This window comes from Microcaecilia unicolor, chromosome 2, assembly GCF_901765095.1.
Source record: "Microcaecilia unicolor chromosome 2, aMicUni1.1, whole genome shotgun sequence".
In the NCBI taxonomy this organism is placed as follows: Eukaryota; Metazoa; Chordata; class Amphibia; order Gymnophiona; family Siphonopidae; genus Microcaecilia; species Microcaecilia unicolor.
Window position 1 is genome coordinate 391,213,401 of NC_044032.1, and position 21,493 is coordinate 391,234,893.

A 21,493-nucleotide genomic window follows, 5' to 3' on the forward strand; every position below is an offset into this window, starting at 1 on the left:
TATATATAAAAATATAATACCATATTCCAGTCATTTACACACATTCTTGTCAGCTAAATGCTGTTGCCCTGTTTATAGAAATTACTCCCTAACTGTAGAAATCAACCCTCAGTGCATGTTAAAAATGTGCTGTACGTGATATTGGTAAAATGGATTTCCTTGTTGCTGATCTCATGGGGAAAATCAAACTCAATGTGTCTCAAAAATGAATGAGCTGCATTCTGCAAAAACGTCTACAAAGCGTCTCACTTGTATTCAAATGATTCAACATAGATGAGGAGAATTTGACTTCTAAGGGCCTGGTATTCAGCCAGTGCGGCCAGCATTTACAGTTAAACATGGACATCAGAGCCTGAGTGATAACACAAGACTGAACATTTATTTCAATCCCTTTCCCACCCCTCTTACCTTCCCCTGCAAGCACAACGGTGTCACATTTGCTTTCCTGTCAAAAGTGGGGACTTCCAATTCATGTCCACAACTCCCCATTAGTGAACTGGCAGCTGAGATTTGCCACAACCATCCAAAACGTCGTGGATACTATTCAGAAATACATCTTGCCCAGTCTCGGACAGAGGTATGCCATGCAAAACCACATGTCTATTTTCCAGCTGAATACCCCAGATACATATGGTTATGAAAAACTGGAAATAGCTCCAAGAAACAGATATTCTTACACCAACCCCTTTGGACCCAAGACATAGGTCAACTGCTAGCACACCAAGCTCCTTTAAAGAAAATACCAAACCCTCATAACTTGAGGCATCTGTAAATAGTTCTAAATCCACATTAGCCACTACAGGGAATTGCCAAATGCAAATACCATTAAAATCCCTCAAAAAGATGTTCAAAATTTCTAAATCTTCTTAACCTCCAATTCAACAAATGAAATGATGCCTTCTTTTAACCTCCTTTGTCAACAAACCCGATCTTCTAGAAAACACATATCCCATGGGTATCACGTGACACGCAAAATTCAGATGACCCAATAAACTTTGCAATTGATTTAAAGTAATCTTTTTTGCTGATGAAATCCTCTCAATTAAATCCTTTAATTTATTCAGCTTCATTTCCAGCAAGTGAGATTCTATCCTAATTGAATCAAGTGCTATACCCAAAAATGTTAACTTTGTAACAGGACCTTCTAATTTTTCAGCTGCTAATGTAGAGAGGTGTGGTAGCCGTGTTAGTCCACTCTTAAAGGTTATCAATAGAAATCAAACAAAATAAAACATGGAAAAGAAAATAAGATGATACCTCAGCTGCTAATGGAATGCCAAATCTTTAGCTAAATATTCAAATGCATAAGCCATATCTTGTCACAGGGAAGAATCAGCTGTACCCATAAACAACAAAAACATCATCCAGATAATAAATAATCAAATTCAATTGCAATACTTGAACCATTACCCAATGAAAAAAGGAAGCTAAAGCTTCAAAATAAGCACATGCAACAGAGCACCCCACTGGCAACCACTTGTCCACATGTTAAAGAGGAGGGAAAGAAAAAGAAATTTAAAGTTTCAAAGAATATTACAGATTGGCTTCTTGCTTTTCGTGTTATGTCTAGTATTATAGGTGAAGCGAGACTGGATCGTTCTCCAGATTTATTGAAATATTCAGATTTAATTTTAAGAGTCCATCGGACCTATGATGGTTGGGCATGAAGCGAAAACCCAGCAAATATAAAGAATCAGGGTAGATAGGCAACAACCTAGAAGCAGTCTCAATATCCGCTTTTGCTGTTAAACAATCTGCACCATATGCAATAATGCCCTGCAGAATCGAATGATGCATAATGTAGAGAACATGCAGCTGGGTTTAAAAAACTGTTGACACTCCAACCATCTGACTACGATAAATTGTGACTTAATTGAAATTTTCCTTCCTCCTTCTTCAGGATAATACCCAAGGAGAAAATAACTAAATTCGCCAATGGAGCCTGATCAACTAGTCCAGCGATTCTTCCCAAATCAATCTCTTTTTTAAACTTAGCCATCACAATCTGTTTCATTTAAACCACTGAAGACTTATTCCTGGCTTTATGCACTGAGGAAAAGGTCCATCTGAAACCCAAATTCAAAACCATCCACCAAACGTTTCGCCACAGCTCGATCTGGATACCCTCCAGACCAAAACTTCACAGCTTCCACATTAATTGGGGATGGGGCCTTGTCCAGCATTTGAACCTACAAATTTGCTTGATGGATGAAAAAACAACTCTTTATGCCCAAGAGCCCCACCAGCGGTACACTTAAAAACTGGATGACTATTACCACATAAACTACATTTATGAAGAAATCTACAAACAACTCTGTCACAACGACTTGAATTAAAATGAAAACAAAAATTAGGCTACCCTCCAAATTTGGTACAAAGGGATCAGCGCTCCCACTACCATTTAAACGTGAATTCAAAGGAATTGAATTGCTGACAGAAGGTATTGTACCCCAATTATACGAGACAGCCTGACTTGTCATACTATACCCTGATTGTCCAATTCTCAGCACTCCACCATGCACTGGAGTCATTTCAGCTAACCAAATATCCACGTCTTTATAACCCCAAGCATTTAAATGTTTCTTAGCTAAACTTCTCCTGAACTGTTCATCATAATTTATTCATGCCCAACCACCATAGGTCCAATGGGCTCTTAAAATTAAACAAATCTGGATAAAGATCTGGTCTCGCTTCACCTATAATACTAGACATAACATGAAAAGCAAGAAGCCAATCTGTAATATTTTTTGAAACTTTAAATTTCTATTTCTTTCCCTCCTCTTTAACATCTTCAGACTTTTTCTTATCACTTACATCCTGGTCCCTAGACAATAATGAAAATATATCAATATATTTACCTTTCAATATATTTTTACTAATTTTTTGAAGCACTTGACTATCCAAAGCACTAATCGGATATAAACTCTGTCTACATTCTGAAGACAAACTCACATTTCTAACACCTTGTTGCCCTCTCCCATATAAATTCTGACCCATCTCATTACACCTATAGAGTTCAGAATCACTACTTGAAGAGGAATCAGAAGAGTCCCATCTATCAGAAGACTCCCACACATTCTCACTAACATTCCTCAGGGAATCCAGGCTCAAAAGTCATTTACTTTTTTCCTTTATCCAATCTCTAAACTATATTCTTTAAACTTTTAAAAAATATTTTATCATTTAATTTTTTCCTCAGTTTAGCACAACTTTTCTTCTTCTTATATCTCAAGTTATCACCTCTCCTCTCACTCTCATTATCAACAACCAATTCAGTACACTGACCTGTGGCAGCAGTACTGGGACATCTGCATCATCTTCCATATCCTGCATATCACAATTCATGTCTTCACCACACATAGCAGAAACAACAGGAGACCGCTGAATAAACTGTTCCTCTTCATCCGACACTGAAGAAAAACCAGATACACCCTCACCTCCTAATGACTTCAAATCATCTCCTCACGAATTGCAGTTTAAATGTTTAGCTTTACACTTCCTTTTTTTTCCTCACCCTTGCATCCTGTCCATGAAAGATTTCGGACTGAACCAACTTCTCTGTGTCTCAACATCTCACCGGCCGCTTAACAACTCACTTACTGGGCTCCCAACACAGATGCATAGACGTACTCTCATTTACTACAGTTCTTTTTGGACCCATAACACCTCAACTCACTCTTCACAGCCACACTCTCGCCCCACAATTCACGGCATCACACTAAGCTTCATATTGGCACCACAACCTCACTACACCGGACCACAAGTAAGCATAATTTTAATTATTATTTTAAAAATTAGAAAACCACCACCCTTCTCTTCAGCCATGTCTGCCCTGGCTCTCGCTCCAAAATATCGAATGCACTGCTTCCCGCTCAAACATCTCCTCTCTCTCAACCAATCCCCTTCCTCCCGATTAGCACTATTCATACAAATAAATATTTCACCACCAATAAATTAACAGGGAACGGCTCAGCCAAGTTATACAGCCCATCCTCTAACAGAATTGATTTCCTTCCAAATGGGTAATTTGGTTAGAGAATACTACTTATATGTTCTTTGAGCCCTCTTAGTTGAGGTTTTTATGCATTGTAGAGCTATATTATCAATGTATTGTGACGCAGAAGGGTGCTATGATGAGTCCCTAACATGCCTGTCACAGGGTCGAGGGGTTTAGATAAAGCTGTTAAGGAGTGTATATTGCCCTCTAGTGATGGAATGTCCTAAAGACAACCTACAGTAGAAGTGGTAGTGTTAAGAAGAAATCCCTTCTACCATTAGGTAGGTTCCTTTAAAGAAAGGGGGATGGGAGAAGTTACTGGGAGCAATGAAGGTCAGCTACCAGAGCTTATTAGTGACACACCTGGAACATTAAAGGGAATGACCAAATCCTAGAGGAGGGGGAGGAGAGAGGTTCGTTCCCTGAGGAACTATTTATACTTCTCTTACTTTAGTGTCAAGGGAGAGAGAAAGGGGGCAGGTTGCAAGGAAGCCCAAATCCCACATCTGGATGAAGGGTGGGAGGAGAAGTCCTTATGAAAGCCTGAGAGGTATCTGGACTGGTGCTAATAGCTAGAGGAGCTGGGACTTGGAAAGATGTAGAAGAGATGACTACTATTTGAATGTACTGTTTGATTAAAGAAATTGAAGCCATGGCAGGCAAGCATAAACTATGGAAAGAATGCTGAGAAAGCAGGCAGAGAAAGGGGGAGGTTTCTTGAAGTTTTGTGTTGGACTGAGACCGCTATGCTGAAAGCAAACCAGGCTTGCAACGTTTCATTTAGACTGGTTTTAGCCAGTCTAAATGAAATGTTATTGTGTGGCCAATGCACAGAGGCTTTCGGCCACTGCTTCAGCATGCACAGAAGCAGTGACCGAAAGACCCATGCTAATGAGCTCACTAATACTAAAACGAGCTCATTAGCAATTCCGTGCAATGCACAAAGAACAGACACACAGAAAATCCCTGCCCTAATGGGCAAAAACTACCGACAGCTCTGGAGCTGTTGTTGAGGTACCATGCTAACTTTCCTGTCAGTGCCTGAGTGCTGATTGTCTCGGGCACTGACAGGAAAGTCAACACGGCAATATACCGCAGTCCCATACCCCTAAACCCTCTCGAGCCTGAGCCTCCCCCACCCAACCTTAAAAAATCCCTGGTGGTCCAATGGGCCTCTCCCGAACCCCTCAACCTTATATGGTACTTAGGCCCATTCCAGTGCATCCCGGGATACACGGGGCAGGGGCAGAGCACCACCATTTTGAAGCGGACAGGCCCAGAGGCAGGAGGGAGTAGGTGTTCCTCCTGCCTCCGACTCAGGGTACTTGGAGGGGTCAGGGGTGGAACTACACTAGCCCACCAGGGCCATTGTTCACTTAGGGGAGGTCAGTGGGCCAGCTTGACCACTGTAGTATTGTTTTAGGAGGGGTCAGGAGGTCATGTCATTGGGCCCGCTGGACCACCAGAGTATTTTTTAGGAGGGTCAGGAGGGGTCCATCAGACCCATGGGGATTTTTTTTAATGTTAGGGGAGGTTTACACGGGGGGGGGGGGGGTGGTGGCAGGGGTCCAGTCATCACTGGACATATACACAAGAGCTGTACCTACTGTACAGCTCTTGTGGGCATGCCTCAGGAATGTTCGGACTCCTTTACTGACCAATGTTCAACACTAACAGTGTGCCTATAATTTGCATGCTATTAGTGTTGAGCATTGGTCAGTAATTCTGACTCAATGTTCAGCCGGTGTTTTCTGGTGCTGTTCCCTGCAGTGCCGGAGCTCTGTGCATCAGGCCCTGAGGGGTGGAAGATGGTTACCAGTTTGTTCCAGTAATGTGCTGAAGAAAATGTATATGGTACTATCCAGGGGTGGGGGCTGCTAAAGGCTGTGCTCAAACCCTTAAAAGAATGGAGCCAGCCGTGTTTTTTGGATGTTAAAAGAGGAAACCCCAATTAGTCTCAGATGCCTGTGAGGAAGCTTGATTATTGAGATGGACTAATTTGCATAGTTCTTAGCTCCAGCCAAAAGGGAGCTGACTTAATTTGCATACTGCCTGCTGGGAAACATGTTCTTTGTTATAAGAAGTGTGTAATAAATTTAATCCATATATAATGTACATGGTGAGGAAGTGGTTCTGAGTGGCTCATAAAAGTGCACTTCTATACTAAAAATATGCCTTAATGCATTTTACTTCACCCTGACTGTACAAGCTCACACAAACACATATCAAAACACAAATACGTGTGTGTGTGTGTGTGCGCGTGCGTGCGTGTGTGTGCGTGTGCACGCGCACTCATGCATGCATTTACATACAGAGGGGTTGAATGAGCCATTCTCCACATGCTTTCCCTACTTGTCTGATAAAGTGTTATCCTAAAATTGGAAGTTGATTTTCTGCTGCCTCTCAGAGCAATATAAGGTACACAACACTCATATTGAGCAACACATCTTTTTCAAGAAGTATTACTTAATTCATTAATCACTGATGTTTTCCATTGTAGAGTTGACTTAAACACACAATTTTGTCTGTTTTTTCCTAGAAATTTTGGGAGTTAGCAAAACAAGTCATGGAGATTATGACATGGAAACAAGTTGAATGCCCATTTGAAAGAGACAGGAAGATCTTGCAGTATTTGCTCACAGCTCCAGTCTTTAGTGAAGATGGTAGGTGGATTGCTTTTAGGTACCATACTTTAAGAGGGTAATTTTATAACATGGCACCTAGGTTAATAGGGCAAAAAGCACTTATAAAATAGTAGCACAAATTTTGCAGACATAGTACATAAGTAATGCCACACTGGGAAAAGACCAAGGGTCCATCGAGCCCAGCATCCTGTCCACGACAGCGGCCAATCCAGGCCAAGGGCACCTGGCAAGCTTCCCAAACGTACAAACATTCTATACATGTTATTCCTGGAATTGTGGAATTTTCCCAAGTCCATTTAGTAGTGGTTTATGGACTTGTCCTTTAGGAAACTGTCTAACCCCTTTTTAAACTCTGCCAAGCTAACCGCCTTCACCACGTTCTCCGGCAACGAATTCCAGAGTTTAATTATGCGTTGGGTGAAGAAATCTTTTCTCCGATTTGTTTTAAATTTACTACACTGTAGTTTCATTGCATGCCCCCTAGTCCTAGTATTTTTGGAAAGCGTGAACAGACGCTTCACATCCACCTGTTCCACTCCACTCATTATTTTATGTACCTCAGGCCTGTCAGTGCATAAATTACAGACATGAATAACAACTATACCCAAGTGCCAGCCAAACTCCTCCAGTGAGCACACCTACTGTACAAGCAAATGCCTTTTATGTACAAGAAATGTTTCTAAAATTACCCTCTAAGTGAACTCAATTTTTAAGGGAAAGAAGGGACACTTTTTAAAAGGGGCTCATTTTCAAAGCACTTAGACTTACTACCTAACTTTGTAAGTCTAAGTTCTTTGAAAATATGCCTCAATTTGGCACTTTAGTGTCTCTTGTTAACCCAACTGAAAAACATTATACAGAGATATTTGTGCACATTAGCTTTTAGAAGCCTATGAAGAAAAATCCTATAAAGTCCAACTGCCCGATATTCAGTGCTATTTAACCAGTCAGGAATGGCTCCTGGCCGGTTAAACAGCCTTAAACCAGCTAAGCACTAATATTCATTGTAAGATAGCCGGCTATCTCAGCTGAATATTAGTGCTTACCCCCAGATTCTTTATATCGCATCTAAAAATCCATATGGAAATCGAACTGTATTCTATAACAATGCACATTACTTAATTGGTTAACTAGATAATCAGCGCTGATAATTGGATGTCAAGTAATTATCAGCACTAATTGCCATTAATTAAAATTTTCACGCACAACTCGCTAAGTGTATTCTATAACGTGCTGTACCTAAATTCTAAGTCACATAGTTGAAAAGGGGGTGTGGCCATGGGCGAGGCATGGGCGTTTCTAAACTCTATACGCATTATTATAGAATACACCTGGTCCTTTGCATAATTTAGGCATCAAGATTTACACCAAGCAAAATATAGCGTAAATGGCCATGAATAAATTTGGTCATGTGGAAATTTAAGCCTACACCTGGGTGGAATGTTTTTCTGTGTGGATTTTTCAGGTGCCATGTATACAACCTAGCTCTTAGCGGCTAGCCTGGTCACCAGCTATGTCACGCAACATAGCCAGTTAAGTGCCAATATTCATCGGCTGACTAGCTAAGTTTAGTGGCATACAGACCCACATAAATAGCACATCTATCTTTGGCCGCTATAACTTAGCTGGTCAGCCAATGAATATCAGCTTAACCGGCTATGTGCATAGCGGGCAAAAGTACCCTGGAAATTCAGTGCCAGTCACTGGATACCTGCTAGTATTGAATTTCCACAGTCTGAATATCAGCCCCCAAGTACCTAGAGAATGAGTGTACCTGGCCAGAGAGTGAATTGGTAGGTAATTCTGCCAGCAAAAACAATCTCAGGTCAAATGTAAAAAATTTAGAGACTTTTTTTTTTTAACTATAGAAATGGGCACAGGGCAACATTTTCTGTTTGTTTTTGGTGTGTTTGGGCATTTTTCCAGTTTTCAGACTTTTTCAGTTCATTTCACGCATTCAAGAATCCTTTTACCAAGCTGCAGTAAAAAGGGCCGTGCGCAAGTTGCAGGGGCTGGTTTTTTTGCCAAGCACTGAGGCCCTTTTTACCACAGTGAGTAAAAAAGGCTGAAAATAGCCATGGCCATATGGTAAGATTGCTTTTACCACATGGCCATTCGAGGGGGGAACACAGCCACCACACTTTAAGGTTGGCAGTAAGGGCTCTTATGCTAACCCAGTGGTAACCGGGTAGCGTGTGGCACTGCCTGATTACTGCTGGGTTAGCGCCATGCTAAAAAAAAATACGGGCCGATTTTTCCCTAGAGTAGGAAATGGCACGTACCGGGGCTGGAACTACCGCCGGCACCCGCATTGGGCTGGCAGTAGCTCCAGAATAGTTTGCGGTAATAAAATATTTTTAAAGTATACATTAGAACTGTTTAACACGAGTTAATCAAGTTACCGTACGTTAATTTGTAGGTTGGCACACATTAAATAGGTGTAACGTTCGCTAAATTTTGAAAGGCGTGCTGAGAGACCAAATGTGGGCTGACAAAGATCCCTGTTTCATTAATTACACACTTTTAATTAGCTTTTTGTTAGTGAATACATACTACTACATTTAAGTGTAATGTAAAATTAGTTAAAAGGGAGGGATGTGCATAGGGTGAAGAAATTTGGATTTTTTTTGGCCTTTTCTGCAATGTTTGGATATTTGCCCCAGTTAATTTCACATATTTGTGCTGAAAACGCCAATCAGCTTCATGTGTAGTAACGAAAGCACATACCTAGCTAAAGGACATAAAAACTACCCTTGGGCTTGATTGCACAGGTTTGAAATAGTGCATTTTTTCCTGCAGTTTCTGGAAGAAAAGAAAATAAGAAACTGTAGAAGCAAAACTATGTCCAAAAAGCAGTGCAGCACAAAATGCCGACTAACCTCACCGCCATACACTATTACTCTCACCCTAATGTCCTCACCTGAGCAACTACATAATGCCGACACCTACACAAGATCACAATGCATTCTTCCACCATGTATGTGCGCACTTGATTGCAAAACCATGTGCATATTTGTAGTCCGGAAATGGCAATCGCCATTACGGCAAATGTAAGCCACATTGAGCCTGCAAATAGGTGGGAAAATGTGGGATACAAATGCTACAAATAAATAAATAAATAAAAATTTAAAATTTAGCATTTTTAGATCAGATCCTTCAGTCAAGAATTACTAGAGTTATATTCTTACCGTACGTTAATTTGATCTGCCTTCCACAGAATGAATCCCGTTCCATACCTATGACAAAAATCTTTTGAAAATAGGTCCTTGTGTTTTTCTCTTTTGCATTTCTTGGTGGTGCCTGCCTGTGACTCTGCCATTAGCTAGTGAATCTTCACAGCTGGAGACTGAATAAAGGGGAATACCTAGAAAGAGGAATGACTGGGGTAAGACCCTACCAGCACTCATGCATTTCATCTGCTTTGGTTCACAGCTCTCTACTTAGCCTCCTATGAGAGTGAAGGTCCAGAGAACCACACGGAAAAAGACAGATGGAAGACTCTGAGGTGAGTGTCAAAGGTTGCTCCTATCCATCAAATCCAGTGAGCCAGGCTGGGCTGCATTGCCTCGTAGTCAACTACAAAATAGCAGCGGGAATACACTGCAACAGATGTAAGCTGGAAACTAGAGCAGCAAGTTGGAGCGCAGTCCCAGTTCCTGGAAAAAACAAGTACAGACACTTGTTTTTCTGTTCTGTGGGATTTGATTTTCAGCTGCTCCTAATTTTGGTTCTTGTTGTTCCTTCCTTAGTGTGACAGATTACTACATATAAGAATAAATCCCCTGATTCGAAAGCTGTATATCTATAATCAGGAAGTCACTGCTTGCTTTTATAAAGTGTTTGAATGAAGTTATTAGTGAGCATCAGTAGCAGGACAAATACCAGTAAAAGTGATCTTCATCTGATTCTGGTCTGGCAGATTATCGATAGTTTGCATGTGGTTCCAGATGAATCAAGTAATTTGTCATACGTGCATTTTATCTTGTCTCCAAGGACCCTGTTTACTAAGCTGCGCTGTAAATTAGCGCATGCTAACGCTAGAGACACCCATGGGTGTCTCTAGTGTTAGCACAAGCTCATTTTTAGTGCACGCTAAAATGTTAGCACACCTACAGCGCAGCTTAGTAAACGGGGCCCCAAATAACAGGGCCAGTGATAGGAGTTGGTACATGAAAAAAAAAACCCCTGAACTGTAGTGCACAAACGAGTTATTGACGACAAATTCCTATTCTGGGTTATATATTTAGGGGAGACGTTATCAATGTGGCCTACCGTTTAGACAGGATATTTTACCACTAACAAATACTATTTTAGCACAGGCCCCATTTTGTACAATGAGGCCTGGTTCAGTGGCACAGCCAAGAATTTTGAACAGGGAGAGCATTTCACACCACATCTTCCTCCCTTCTCCCTCCTGCCCCATCTCTCCCTCCCACCCCCCCACCTTAAATCACCTCCAGTCTTTGCCCGGGCAGTGGCAGAGGCAGTGGGACTCATAGGCTGCCTGTGGTCTGTACTGGGGCTTCTCTCTGAACTGTCCCACCCTTCAGAAAAGAGGAAGTTGCACCAGGACTATTCAGAGAGAAAGCCCTGGTGCAGGCTGGAGGTGATTTTAAGATACATAGTGGGAGCAGGGAGAGAGAGGGAATTGTGAGAGCAGTGAGGGGCTGGGAAGGGAGAGATGCGGCAGGAGGTAGAAGGGAGGGACTGACAGGAGGTGCATTCACTACACACACCTTAAATGGATATGCCACTGAGCTGGTTACTAATAACTGGGGTGAACAGTAAAATAACATGTCTTAATGATAGCTCACATTGACAACATTCCCCTCCACTCCCACCCCCCACCCCCGCCTTAGATGGTAATTTTATAATTACATGCATAATTTGCCCTCTGTGTATACCAACACATTTTCAAAATGAAGGTATGCACATACTTCCACTTTGAAAATTACCCCAGGGAAATTCTGCACTGGCATTTGCAACTGCTCTCTAGGATGCACAAATGTTTCTGCTTAATTTACTGAATACACAAGTATCTATAAAGTATGTGTGTGAATGCTAACCCTTTCCCAGGCCATCCCCAGGTGCATCTCCCCTCAGTCTGGCCAAGCCTGGATGTGCATAAGTTTACTAGAATATTGAGAAGGCAATTATAAAAACCTATTCCTGAGCGTAAGGCAGTTCTGCCCATGGAAATGCCTTTTAAAGTTTCCTCCTGTGCACACTGGCAATCATTTTGTTGGCATAATTTCAATATTCATTATTGCCAGACCATCAGATTTTCAGCACCAGGAGTTATGCCTGCCTCAGGGATTACACTGCTTTCCCAGCTCTTCTCAAAGTCAGCAGCCATCACCTCTATTGACTAATCTGTCCTTTGTGTAAGCCAGCTGGTCTCTGAAATTCCCATTCAGGGTGATTTATTGCTATACTTGTTTAAGATTTAGCATTTGCAAAATAGCGTAATTTCAAGGCCTTTAGATCAAGTTCAGCTTGGCAGATAAAAACCATATGGCCTGTCTAGCTTGTCCCTCTATATTAACCATTAATCTCTACAATCTCTTCCTCTGCTTTAGAGATCCTATGTGCCTGCCCCACGCTTTCTTGAATTCAAATGCAGTTCTCCTCCCCACCACCTCCACTGGGAGGCCATTCCATGTTTGCACCACCCATTCCGTGAAGAAGTATTTCTGTAGGATACTCCTCCCTTTCACCTTCATCCAATGCTCCCTCATTCTTGAGTTTCCGTTCAGTTGAAAGAGACTCATTGTCTGTGCATTTATATATACCATGAAGATATTTCAGTGTCTCTATCATATCTCCTGTGTTCTGTCTTTTCTTCCAAAGCAGACATATTGAGATGTTTAAGTCTGTCCTGTTATGTTATATGATAGGGACACACTTAAAGATCTCCTCAATATGTATACTTTGGAAGAAAGGCGAGACAGAGAAGATATGATAGAAACATTTAACTTCCTCTGTGGCATAAATGCGCAGGAGGCAAGTCTCTCAATTGAAATGAAGCTCTGGAATGAGGGGGCTTAGGCTGAAGGTGAAAGGGAATAGACTCAGAAGTAACCTGAGGAAATACTTCTTCATGGAACGGGTGATGGATGCAAGTAATGGCCTCCTGGTCAAGGTAGTGAAGACGAGGACTGTATGCAAATTCATGGGAAAAGTACATAGGATCTCTAAGGAAGAGGAAGGGGTAGATGGTATGGATGGGCAGACTAGATAGGTCATGTGGGGGTCGATATTCAGTGTTTTTCTGATGGCTGCCGACATTATGCTCATGAATGCCGGGCTAAATCCGGGCTCCTGCATTGAATTTCCAGGTTTCTGGAGCCAGCAACATCAGTCGGTTAAATGTGATATTCAGCAATTAACCAGCTATGGGGACACTGCATAAAAATAGGACTGACTTCTATACAGTCCTATTTATGGGGCGACTTGGCTGGTTAAATGCTAAATATCAGTACTTAACCAGCCAAGTACCAACTCCACCCCCCCCCCCCCTCCCCAATATCTGGTTTTGCTTTAGACACTAACAAATCATTTTCAGCAGCACTAACCGGTTAAGAGTCTCTGAAAATAACTGGTTAGCCCAGAACAAACGTTTAAAGTGGTCAGGAGTCATTTCTGGCCCGTTAAATCACTTTGAATATCGACCCTATGGTTTTTATCTGTCATTTTCTATGCTTCTATGTCAAGTTCTGCAGGCATAAGTATGGTGAAGGTGCAACAGGAAAGGCTTCAAAAGAAATCTTACAACATCATATTCTATTTTGTATACAGTTTTAACTATATTCTTATATTCACCATTGATAATGGGAATTAGGGTGGGACATTCAGTTGAGATCAAGGAAAGCCCTTGACATTTCTTTTTAAGAAATTTTATTAATTAGTGTAGGAGAGTGTGGTAGCCATGTTAGTCCACTCTTTTTTTTCCGATCTGAGGAAGAAGGGCAACCTTCGAAAGCTAATCAAGAAATGTATTAAGTTATGTCCAATAAAAAAGGTATCATCTTATTTTCTTTTCCATATTAATTAGTGGTAATTGACTTTTTTTTAATTATTGTATAATTTGGTTTAAACATTGTAATTCATGATGTTTGTTCAGTTTTTTTGTCTGTTGTTACCCACAGAGGGGCATAATTGAACTGGGCGCCCATCTTTAAGGGCGCCCCGGTGAAGGGGCGGGGCATCCCGTATTATCGAAACAAGATGGGCGGCCATCTTTTGTTTCGATAATACGGTTGGGGACGCCTAAATCTCAACATTTAGGTCGACCTTAGAGATGGCCAACCTCGGTTTTCGCCTATAATGGAAACTGAGGACGGCCATCTCAAAAACGTCCAAATCCAAGCCATTTAGTCATGGGAGGAGCCAACATTAGTAGTGCACTGGTCCCATCTCACATGCCAGGACGCCAACCGGGCACCCTAGGGGGCACTGCAGTGGACTTCACAAATTGATCCCAGGTGCATAGCTCCCTTCCCTTGGGTGCTGAGCCCCCCCAAAACCCACTCCCCATAACTGTACACCACTACCATAGCCCTTAAAGGGTAATGGGGGGCACCTAGATGTGGGTACAGTGGGATTTGGGTGGGTTTTGGAGGGCTCCCATTTACCACCACAAGTGTAACAGGTAGGTGGGGGAAGGGCCTGGGTCTGCTCGCCTGAAGTGCACTGCAGTACCCACTATAAAACTGCTCCAGGGACCTGCATACTGCTGTGATGGAGCTGGGTATGACATTTGAGGCTGGCACAGAGGCTGGAAAAAATGTTTTTTAATTAGTTTTTTTGGGTGGGAGGGGGTTGGTGACCACTGGGGGAGTAAGGGGAGGTGATCCCAGATTCCCTCCAGTGGTCATCTGGTCAGTTCGGGCACCTTTTCAAGGCTTGGTTGTGAACAAAAAGGGACCAAGTAAAGTCGGCCAAATTTTCGTCAGGGACGCCCTTCTTTTTTCCATTATCGGCCGAGGACGGCCATCTGTTAACCATGCCCCGTCTCGCCTTCGGTACACTGCCGACACACCCCCTTGAACTTTGGCCGTCCCTGCGACGGAAAGCAGTTGAGGATGGCCAAAATCGGCTTTTGATCATGCCGATTTGGCCGACCCTGAGAGAAGGACGCCCATCTCCCGATTTGTGTCAGAAGATGGGCGCCCTTCTCTTTCGAAAATGAGCTGGACAGTGAACTTTGTGGTGTTTTGCGGGTTATTAGACTGTAGTCATAATAATAATAATAAAATAACTTAGGGGTCCTTTTACTAAGGTGCGCCAAAAAGTGGCCTGCACTGGTGTAGACGTGTGTATTGGATGCGCACAGGTTCATTTTCCAGCGCACCTACAAAAAAGGCCTTTTTTTGGGCCGAAAATGGATGTGCAACAAAATGAAAATTGGCGCGTCCATTTTAGGCCTAAGACCTTACTGCCACTTAGCAGTAAGGTCTCACACACTAGCCGAGTGGCAATCGTCAGCACGTGATAGCCGTGCGGTACTTCCAAAATTGGTGCGTGTTGGGCACGTGTATAGGCGCCTACATGGCTTAGTAAAAGGACCCCTTAATCCAAGTAAACCTTGCATATGATTGTGCACCTAGCAGTTAGTTCTGAAGCCATTTTTAGAAAGCTGTAGTACAAGAAGCAAGGTGCCAAAGGACTAAATGATCTAAAACTGTGATTCCATATCTAAGCAAGAAGAAAGCATATTTTTGAGGCCATGCGAATCGAGGAATTAGAATTCTGGGAGGCTAAAACTGAACATTACTGAAGCTAGTCAATCTTGCAGGGTTTTTTTTTTTTTTCATTTTTGTTATCACGCTCATAAATACATTTAATTTTCTTTCTTTTAGGTCAAGCCTTTTGGGCAGAGTGTAAGATGTGACTCTTCTGCTCTGTAAAACAGATTATGTGAAGACACGTTTCGCACTGAAAGCAGTTGAGCAATGAGCGTTCTGTGGCCAGTTGCGGCATCATGTCAATAAAGATTTTAAAAGAAGCAAAAAATGAATTGTCTGAAGAGCAGACAGACCTCTCCAGTCTTACAGATAAAATTAATCCCTGCTGACTGGATCTGGGTATTGACTAAGGAACAGTAAAGTCAAAATCCTTTCAAAATGTCAGATGAAGCTGGACCAAGCTTTTCTGGAACTTGCTGCTAAGGAACTCTTCAAGTTTTGGAAGTGGATTTTGGGATATCTGTTCAGTGCGAAACCCTTAAGGTTGTTCAATCGGTTCAGAAGTTATCTTGTGATTCATATGAAGTGAATCCTCCAGACAGAGTCCTTTCACACACCCAGCAAGCTTGGCCTCAGCACCACAGAGGAAAGGAAAAATGAAAATGGGTTCCACTGGCTTCTGTAGTTTACTACTTCAATGCTGCCCAGTTTTCCCTCTCCACCAGATGTGAGTTTGCTGCTGGTCAGCAAACTTGTTTTCACCCATTGAGCTATTTAAGAAAATAATAGTAATAATAATAATATTAATAATAAATAATGATAACTATTATAGCCATTATAATGAATAGAAATTTCACTGGAATTAGACTGTATTGCACTAACTGTGCAACTTGACGGATTTCCTAACCCTAGTGTCTTTATTCCACTTGTCTACAAGTGACCATTTTGTTTTGCAAATACTTCTACATTTCCAAAAGGTCTTTTCTATTTAATTTTCCATGCCGTAGTGTTTTATCACAGATTCCTGCTACACAATCTGATCAATTTTGTTCTAAGATAAGGCAGCTAAATAACCAGGAATCCAAGCGGAATGCATTGCAAGCAATAGAGCAAAGGAATCTGTTTGTGACCTCACCGGTCTTAGAATGACTCCTGTATTGTATATCTACAATGGTTGTTGGAGCAACCGACTGAATAATGTGAAACTGATAATTTGGGTTTCTGGATCAGAACCCCTTAAGGCTGGAGCGCAGCTTGATGTGGAAGTGAAATGCACAGCTGGCAATACTTGTGCTAGAGAAGGCGGCCAGAATTGTAAGCAGCTGAAAACCTTGAGCTTGCTAAGAAAGGCTGGCGGAGTGCAGGTCTTCCGGAATGAGCAACGTGTGCTGTGCCTGCATTTTTAAGGAGCTGGTGGCCGAGACTGCAGTGACAGGAGTTTGAGAGGAAACTCCTGAGCAGAAGTGGAAGCGGTTTGATTTGGAAACATCGGGGGGTCATTTACTGCTGGTTAGTGTATGCTGTCTGCCATTTTAATTCCTGTGGGCCCGTTTGGTAGATATCATGCACTAATGATAACTGTTGGTAAATGACCCCTGTTGAGAATTAAATTGTACAGTTGTGCAAATTGTGAAACGTGCTGATGCTAATTATGGAAGCGTAGAGATACCACACCAGTCTAAAGATGACCTTGGCTGTAACCACAGCAAAATCCATAGTTTGTTAAACACAACAATTAGAATGTATATGTCCCAGTTGACTTTTTTCTATATCTCTGCCTTCTGAATAGGTTCTTTGAATTCTTATTCCTGGAATCTAGCACAGGAATGCCAGGTAAGGGAAAGGGTGTACAGTAGTTCTTTCTGAGAGAAAATCTCATAATAATCCAAGAAATGTATCAACGAGCACACAGGGCCGCTGTAAGATCATGTTGTGTTGTATCCTAGTAGACTTTCAGATAGCTACACGCCTCCCTTCTGTTTGGAACCACTGCGATGTTTATAATATGGTTAAAGTACTCTTTATGGTGGAATGTTTGATGCTAACATTAAAACAACTGGATGAGTTTTGAGGATTTCTTTCTAAAGAACTGAGATCGGCCTTTTCTGTACATTTTTCATGGTTTTTCTAACTTCTTGTTTTTACTGCTTACTTTGAATGGAAATACATTTTACAGAATACATATAAGCACACAGCAGCCAAGGCTGCAAGTGTCCCAGCTCTGCATGTTAACATTGCCCTGTGTTGTAGGTTTTTTTTCCAAATCTGTTTCAGCATAAAATAAAAACAAACACACACACACAAGTCTACATGAACTTGAAATTTGTTGTTCATGTGCTGTTTTGTTTTTTTAAATTTTCTTACCTTGGTGGCAGGCTTTGTCTGACTGACACAAGATGAATGGATTTGGCCTCATGCCATCTGCAGACATTTTATTGCTAGTCTTGATGGATGGGCAAATATAGGGGCCCTTTTATTAAAGGGTGTTAAGCTCACAATGCACAATTAGCGTGTGCACACGGATACTGCAGAAACACGTTAAAAGTGTTTGTAGTATTTTGCCTGTTTGCACACGCTAACCCACGCGTTACTGATTTTTTTAGAAATATTTTTGGGAAAGAGTGCCTCATGGGTGGTCAGTGGGCGTGGAAGCATTAACCAGCTAGTGCATATATTTAATGCGTATTAACTAGCTAACGCTGATTTAACACAGGAACACTTGGTACCTCCCAAAAGGAGGCAGTAAGTGTGCCATCGCTAACTCTGTGCTGGTACTGTGTGCCAGGGGCATAGCTAGGTGGGACCACAGGGGCATGGGCCCCCACAGATTTAGCCCTGGCCCCCTCTACTTTCGACCCCCCCGGCCACTGACCCTCCTCCGACACTTTCGACCCCCCCCCCCCCCCTTCCCACCGCCGCCACCAGTTACCTTTGCTGGTGGGGGTCCCCAACCCCCGTCAGCCGAAGTCTTCTTCAGCGCCAATCTCCGGCGCGTTCGCTGATCTGTTTCTGTGAGTCCTGACGTCCTGCGTACACGTAACGTGCAGGATGTGCATGCAGGACGTCAAGAATCAGGCTAAGGAGGGGAAGGGGAATTCGGGGGGACTCCAGCTTTTTTTTAAACAGTTTATGCGGTTCCCAGCCCAATATTCAGCCGGGGCCTGCATAACTCTTATGCGGGCCCTGGCTGACTATCGGTTAGGCCCACATAAGCTCTGTTGCCCAGCCTGCCTGCATGCAGCCCCCAATATTCAGTACCGGTGCCCGGGACATGGCCCGGCACTGAATATCAATTCCCACTTCAGGCACAGGCAGCTCCTTGTTACTCTGGGCAAGTCACTTAACCCCCCATTGCCCCATGTAAGCCGCATTGAGCCTGCCATGAGTGGGGAAAGCGTGGGGTACAAATGTAACAAAAAAAAATATTGGGGGCTAATTTAGCCGGCAATGGTTAGCTTTTTAAAAAACGCTGACAGTCACCAGTTGAATATCTGGTGGGGGGGGGGGGGGGGGGAGGGGATATTATTCAAGTACATCTTCTACCTGGTCGTTAATATTAACATTTAAGAAATTGTGAATAGCATAAAAACCCCAAACCAACCCGTGGCTATTAACAACATTAACATTAACAATGTAACTTGTATTCTGTTAATACCTTGTGGTTCAGAGCTATCCAGATTAAGAAACTCAAAGCTATAAAGCATATCTTTTGGGTCCAAAGTACTTGAAGAACTGTACATTTTGCCATGGAAAGAAGTTGTCAGAATTCACAAAAATCTGTTTGACAAGTGAAATTGTGACATACCCCCACTAGTCTCATTCAGGCATTTGAAGAAAACCTTGGAGTATATTTTACAAAGATTTCTACTCTCCTTTTAAGTCAAGTGATGTCACCATAATGTAATTACGTAATTACAAGGTACTGAACAAAAAGCAGTTTCCATGGTTAACATTCACCACTATCATAAACAAACTCAGTTTATTTTTAATCACAGAGAAAGCTGGTGTTTGTATAACTGTGGGTTAACTTATCTGTGCAAATAAACTATATTCTTCAGCCTTGCATAGTGTTATGTAGGATGACTTTGAAGCTATCTGTGAAATGCATTTATAATCTATGTATCTGGAATGAAGACTTTGTAAATAAGAGTAAACAATATTGAGCAATGTCATTCAAAAACATGCAATCTGTATTTGTTTTCTTCTGACAAAGCTGGAGAAAACTTTTATTTTCTCTGTTTACTAAAGTGTGATAAAGATGTCAAAATTACTGCATGGTAACTGCAAAACCTCGTTATTAATTTTGGAGGGTGCTCCCAGCGTCTTCCTGTACAGTTAGCAAACAGATGGTTTCTGTCCCACGTGTTAACTCAGGGTTGTCCACCCTCGGTATTGGAAGGCTGCAGTCCAGTTGGGTTTTCCGGATTTCCCCAATGAATATGCATGAAATATATTTGCATGCACTGCCTCCACTGTATGCAAATAGATCTCATGCATATTCATTGGGGAAATCCGGAAAACCCGACCTGGCAAGGGGCGCTTAGCAGAGATGGGTTCATTACTTTTTAAAAGTACTTAAGTAAAAAGTAAAAGTACTGGCTTTAAAAGTAGTGAAGTAAAAATAGAAAGTCTTATCAAAACAAGAAATACTGAAGTAAAAGTAATAAAGTACAACTCTTAAAACTACTTTTTACTACAAAGTAAAAAGTATTCTTAACAAGTTGGACCACAGAAACTAGTGTGTTTACAAGCAAACGTCCAGGGGGGTCACACAAGGTCCTTCCTAGAAAAAAAAACAACACCCTGAGCATTGCAGTGGCAGAAGAACATTAATTCACCTATTGGAAAACAAAACAAGCTGGATTAGTACAGATTAGTCCTACGCAGACACTTGATGCTAACAGAATACCTGGCCTTTTTCACACATGAACAGAGGTAACTCTTTACGATGTATAGAATAAGTAACCACAAACTGTGCGTCTCCCATGGTAGTTTATTAATGCAAGCCCAGCAGAGGGAGCAAGACTGTGCTGCAAGACCACGGTGGATGGGAGGGGAGAAGGAGTGGGCCCTGCACACAGTGAAGGTGCAGTTCAGACTGGGGGAGGCAGCTGAGCCTGACAACAACAAAGTTATAACTCAAAGAAATATAGAAACCTGATTCATTTACCCAAAAATAATCAATCTTTTTTTAATATATATGTGATAGTGCTCAGTACCGGGTACATATCATTGAGCTCATAGATAACTCATTAAATAGCACCTACGCCCACCATCATAGCACTATATATTCCTGCCTCCCTACCTCTTGTTCTTTGTTTACTTCCCGTATGGTTTGTTGGAAAAGGTTTATTGATGATATTTTTCTGGTATGGGATGGTGATGATAAATCCTTACTTCAATTCTTTAGACATCTTAACACATGTGACCCCAACATCAAGTTTGACTTTAATATGGGCATGCACCAGGTTACTTTCCTTGACATACAAATCACTGTACATCAGGGACTTTAAATACCGAGCTTTATCGCAAACCCATGGATACTAATTCTATTTTACATTATAACAGAAGGAAGGTATCCCCATTGGACAGTGTTTAAGGGTGAAGAAGTTATGTCATTCTAGAGAAAACTTCTACCAACATGCTAATGATTTACAACATAGATTTTTACAGAGGGGGTATTCTAAGAAAATCATTAAAAAAGCGTATAAAAGAGCAGCGAATACTCCTAGACAATGGCTTTTGCAACCCCCACGTACCACCATTACACAAAACACAAATGTTACGTGTGTCCTGCCTTTCTCTTCACTAGCAACTGAAATCAGAAAAATAATATTGAAGCATTGGCCGATGATGCAATTACATGGAATAAGAGCAGGACCCCGATTTGCATATACTAGGGTTCAGAACCTAGGAGAAGTATTTACGAGATGCAATGAGCCTCTGAATCAGGTAGAAAACAAAGGACATAAGACATGTGACTAGTGCTCACACTGCCAATATGAATGGGTCACAACTGCGGTAACACATCCAGTTACAGAGCGGAGATTAGAGTTAAAGGGGAACGCCGATTGTGAATCCACATAGGTGATTCATGGAATAAAATGCCCATGTGACAAATGGTACATCGGACAGACAAGGCGCAAGATTAAACAACGAATAGG

At 41.9% G+C, this 21,493-nt stretch overlaps 1 protein-coding gene across 1 annotated transcript in view; it reads left to right on the forward strand.

Moving 5' to 3' along the window:
- RASGEF1B (RasGEF domain family member 1B) overlaps positions 1 to 18,161 on the forward strand; it is a 71,162-nt gene extending 53,001 nt beyond the window's left edge. The window contains exons 11-13 of the mRNA XM_030190585.1: positions 6,537 to 6,660; positions 10,075 to 10,147; positions 15,504 to 18,161. Coding sequence (XP_030046445.1) covers positions 6,537 to 6,660; positions 10,075 to 10,147; positions 15,504 to 15,528 — 222 coding nt within the window. The 3' untranslated portion in view covers positions 15,529 to 18,161. The remainder of the gene's footprint in view (positions 1 to 6,536; positions 6,661 to 10,074; positions 10,148 to 15,503) is intronic.
- The last annotated feature ends 3,332 nt before the right edge of the window (positions 18,162 to 21,493 follow it).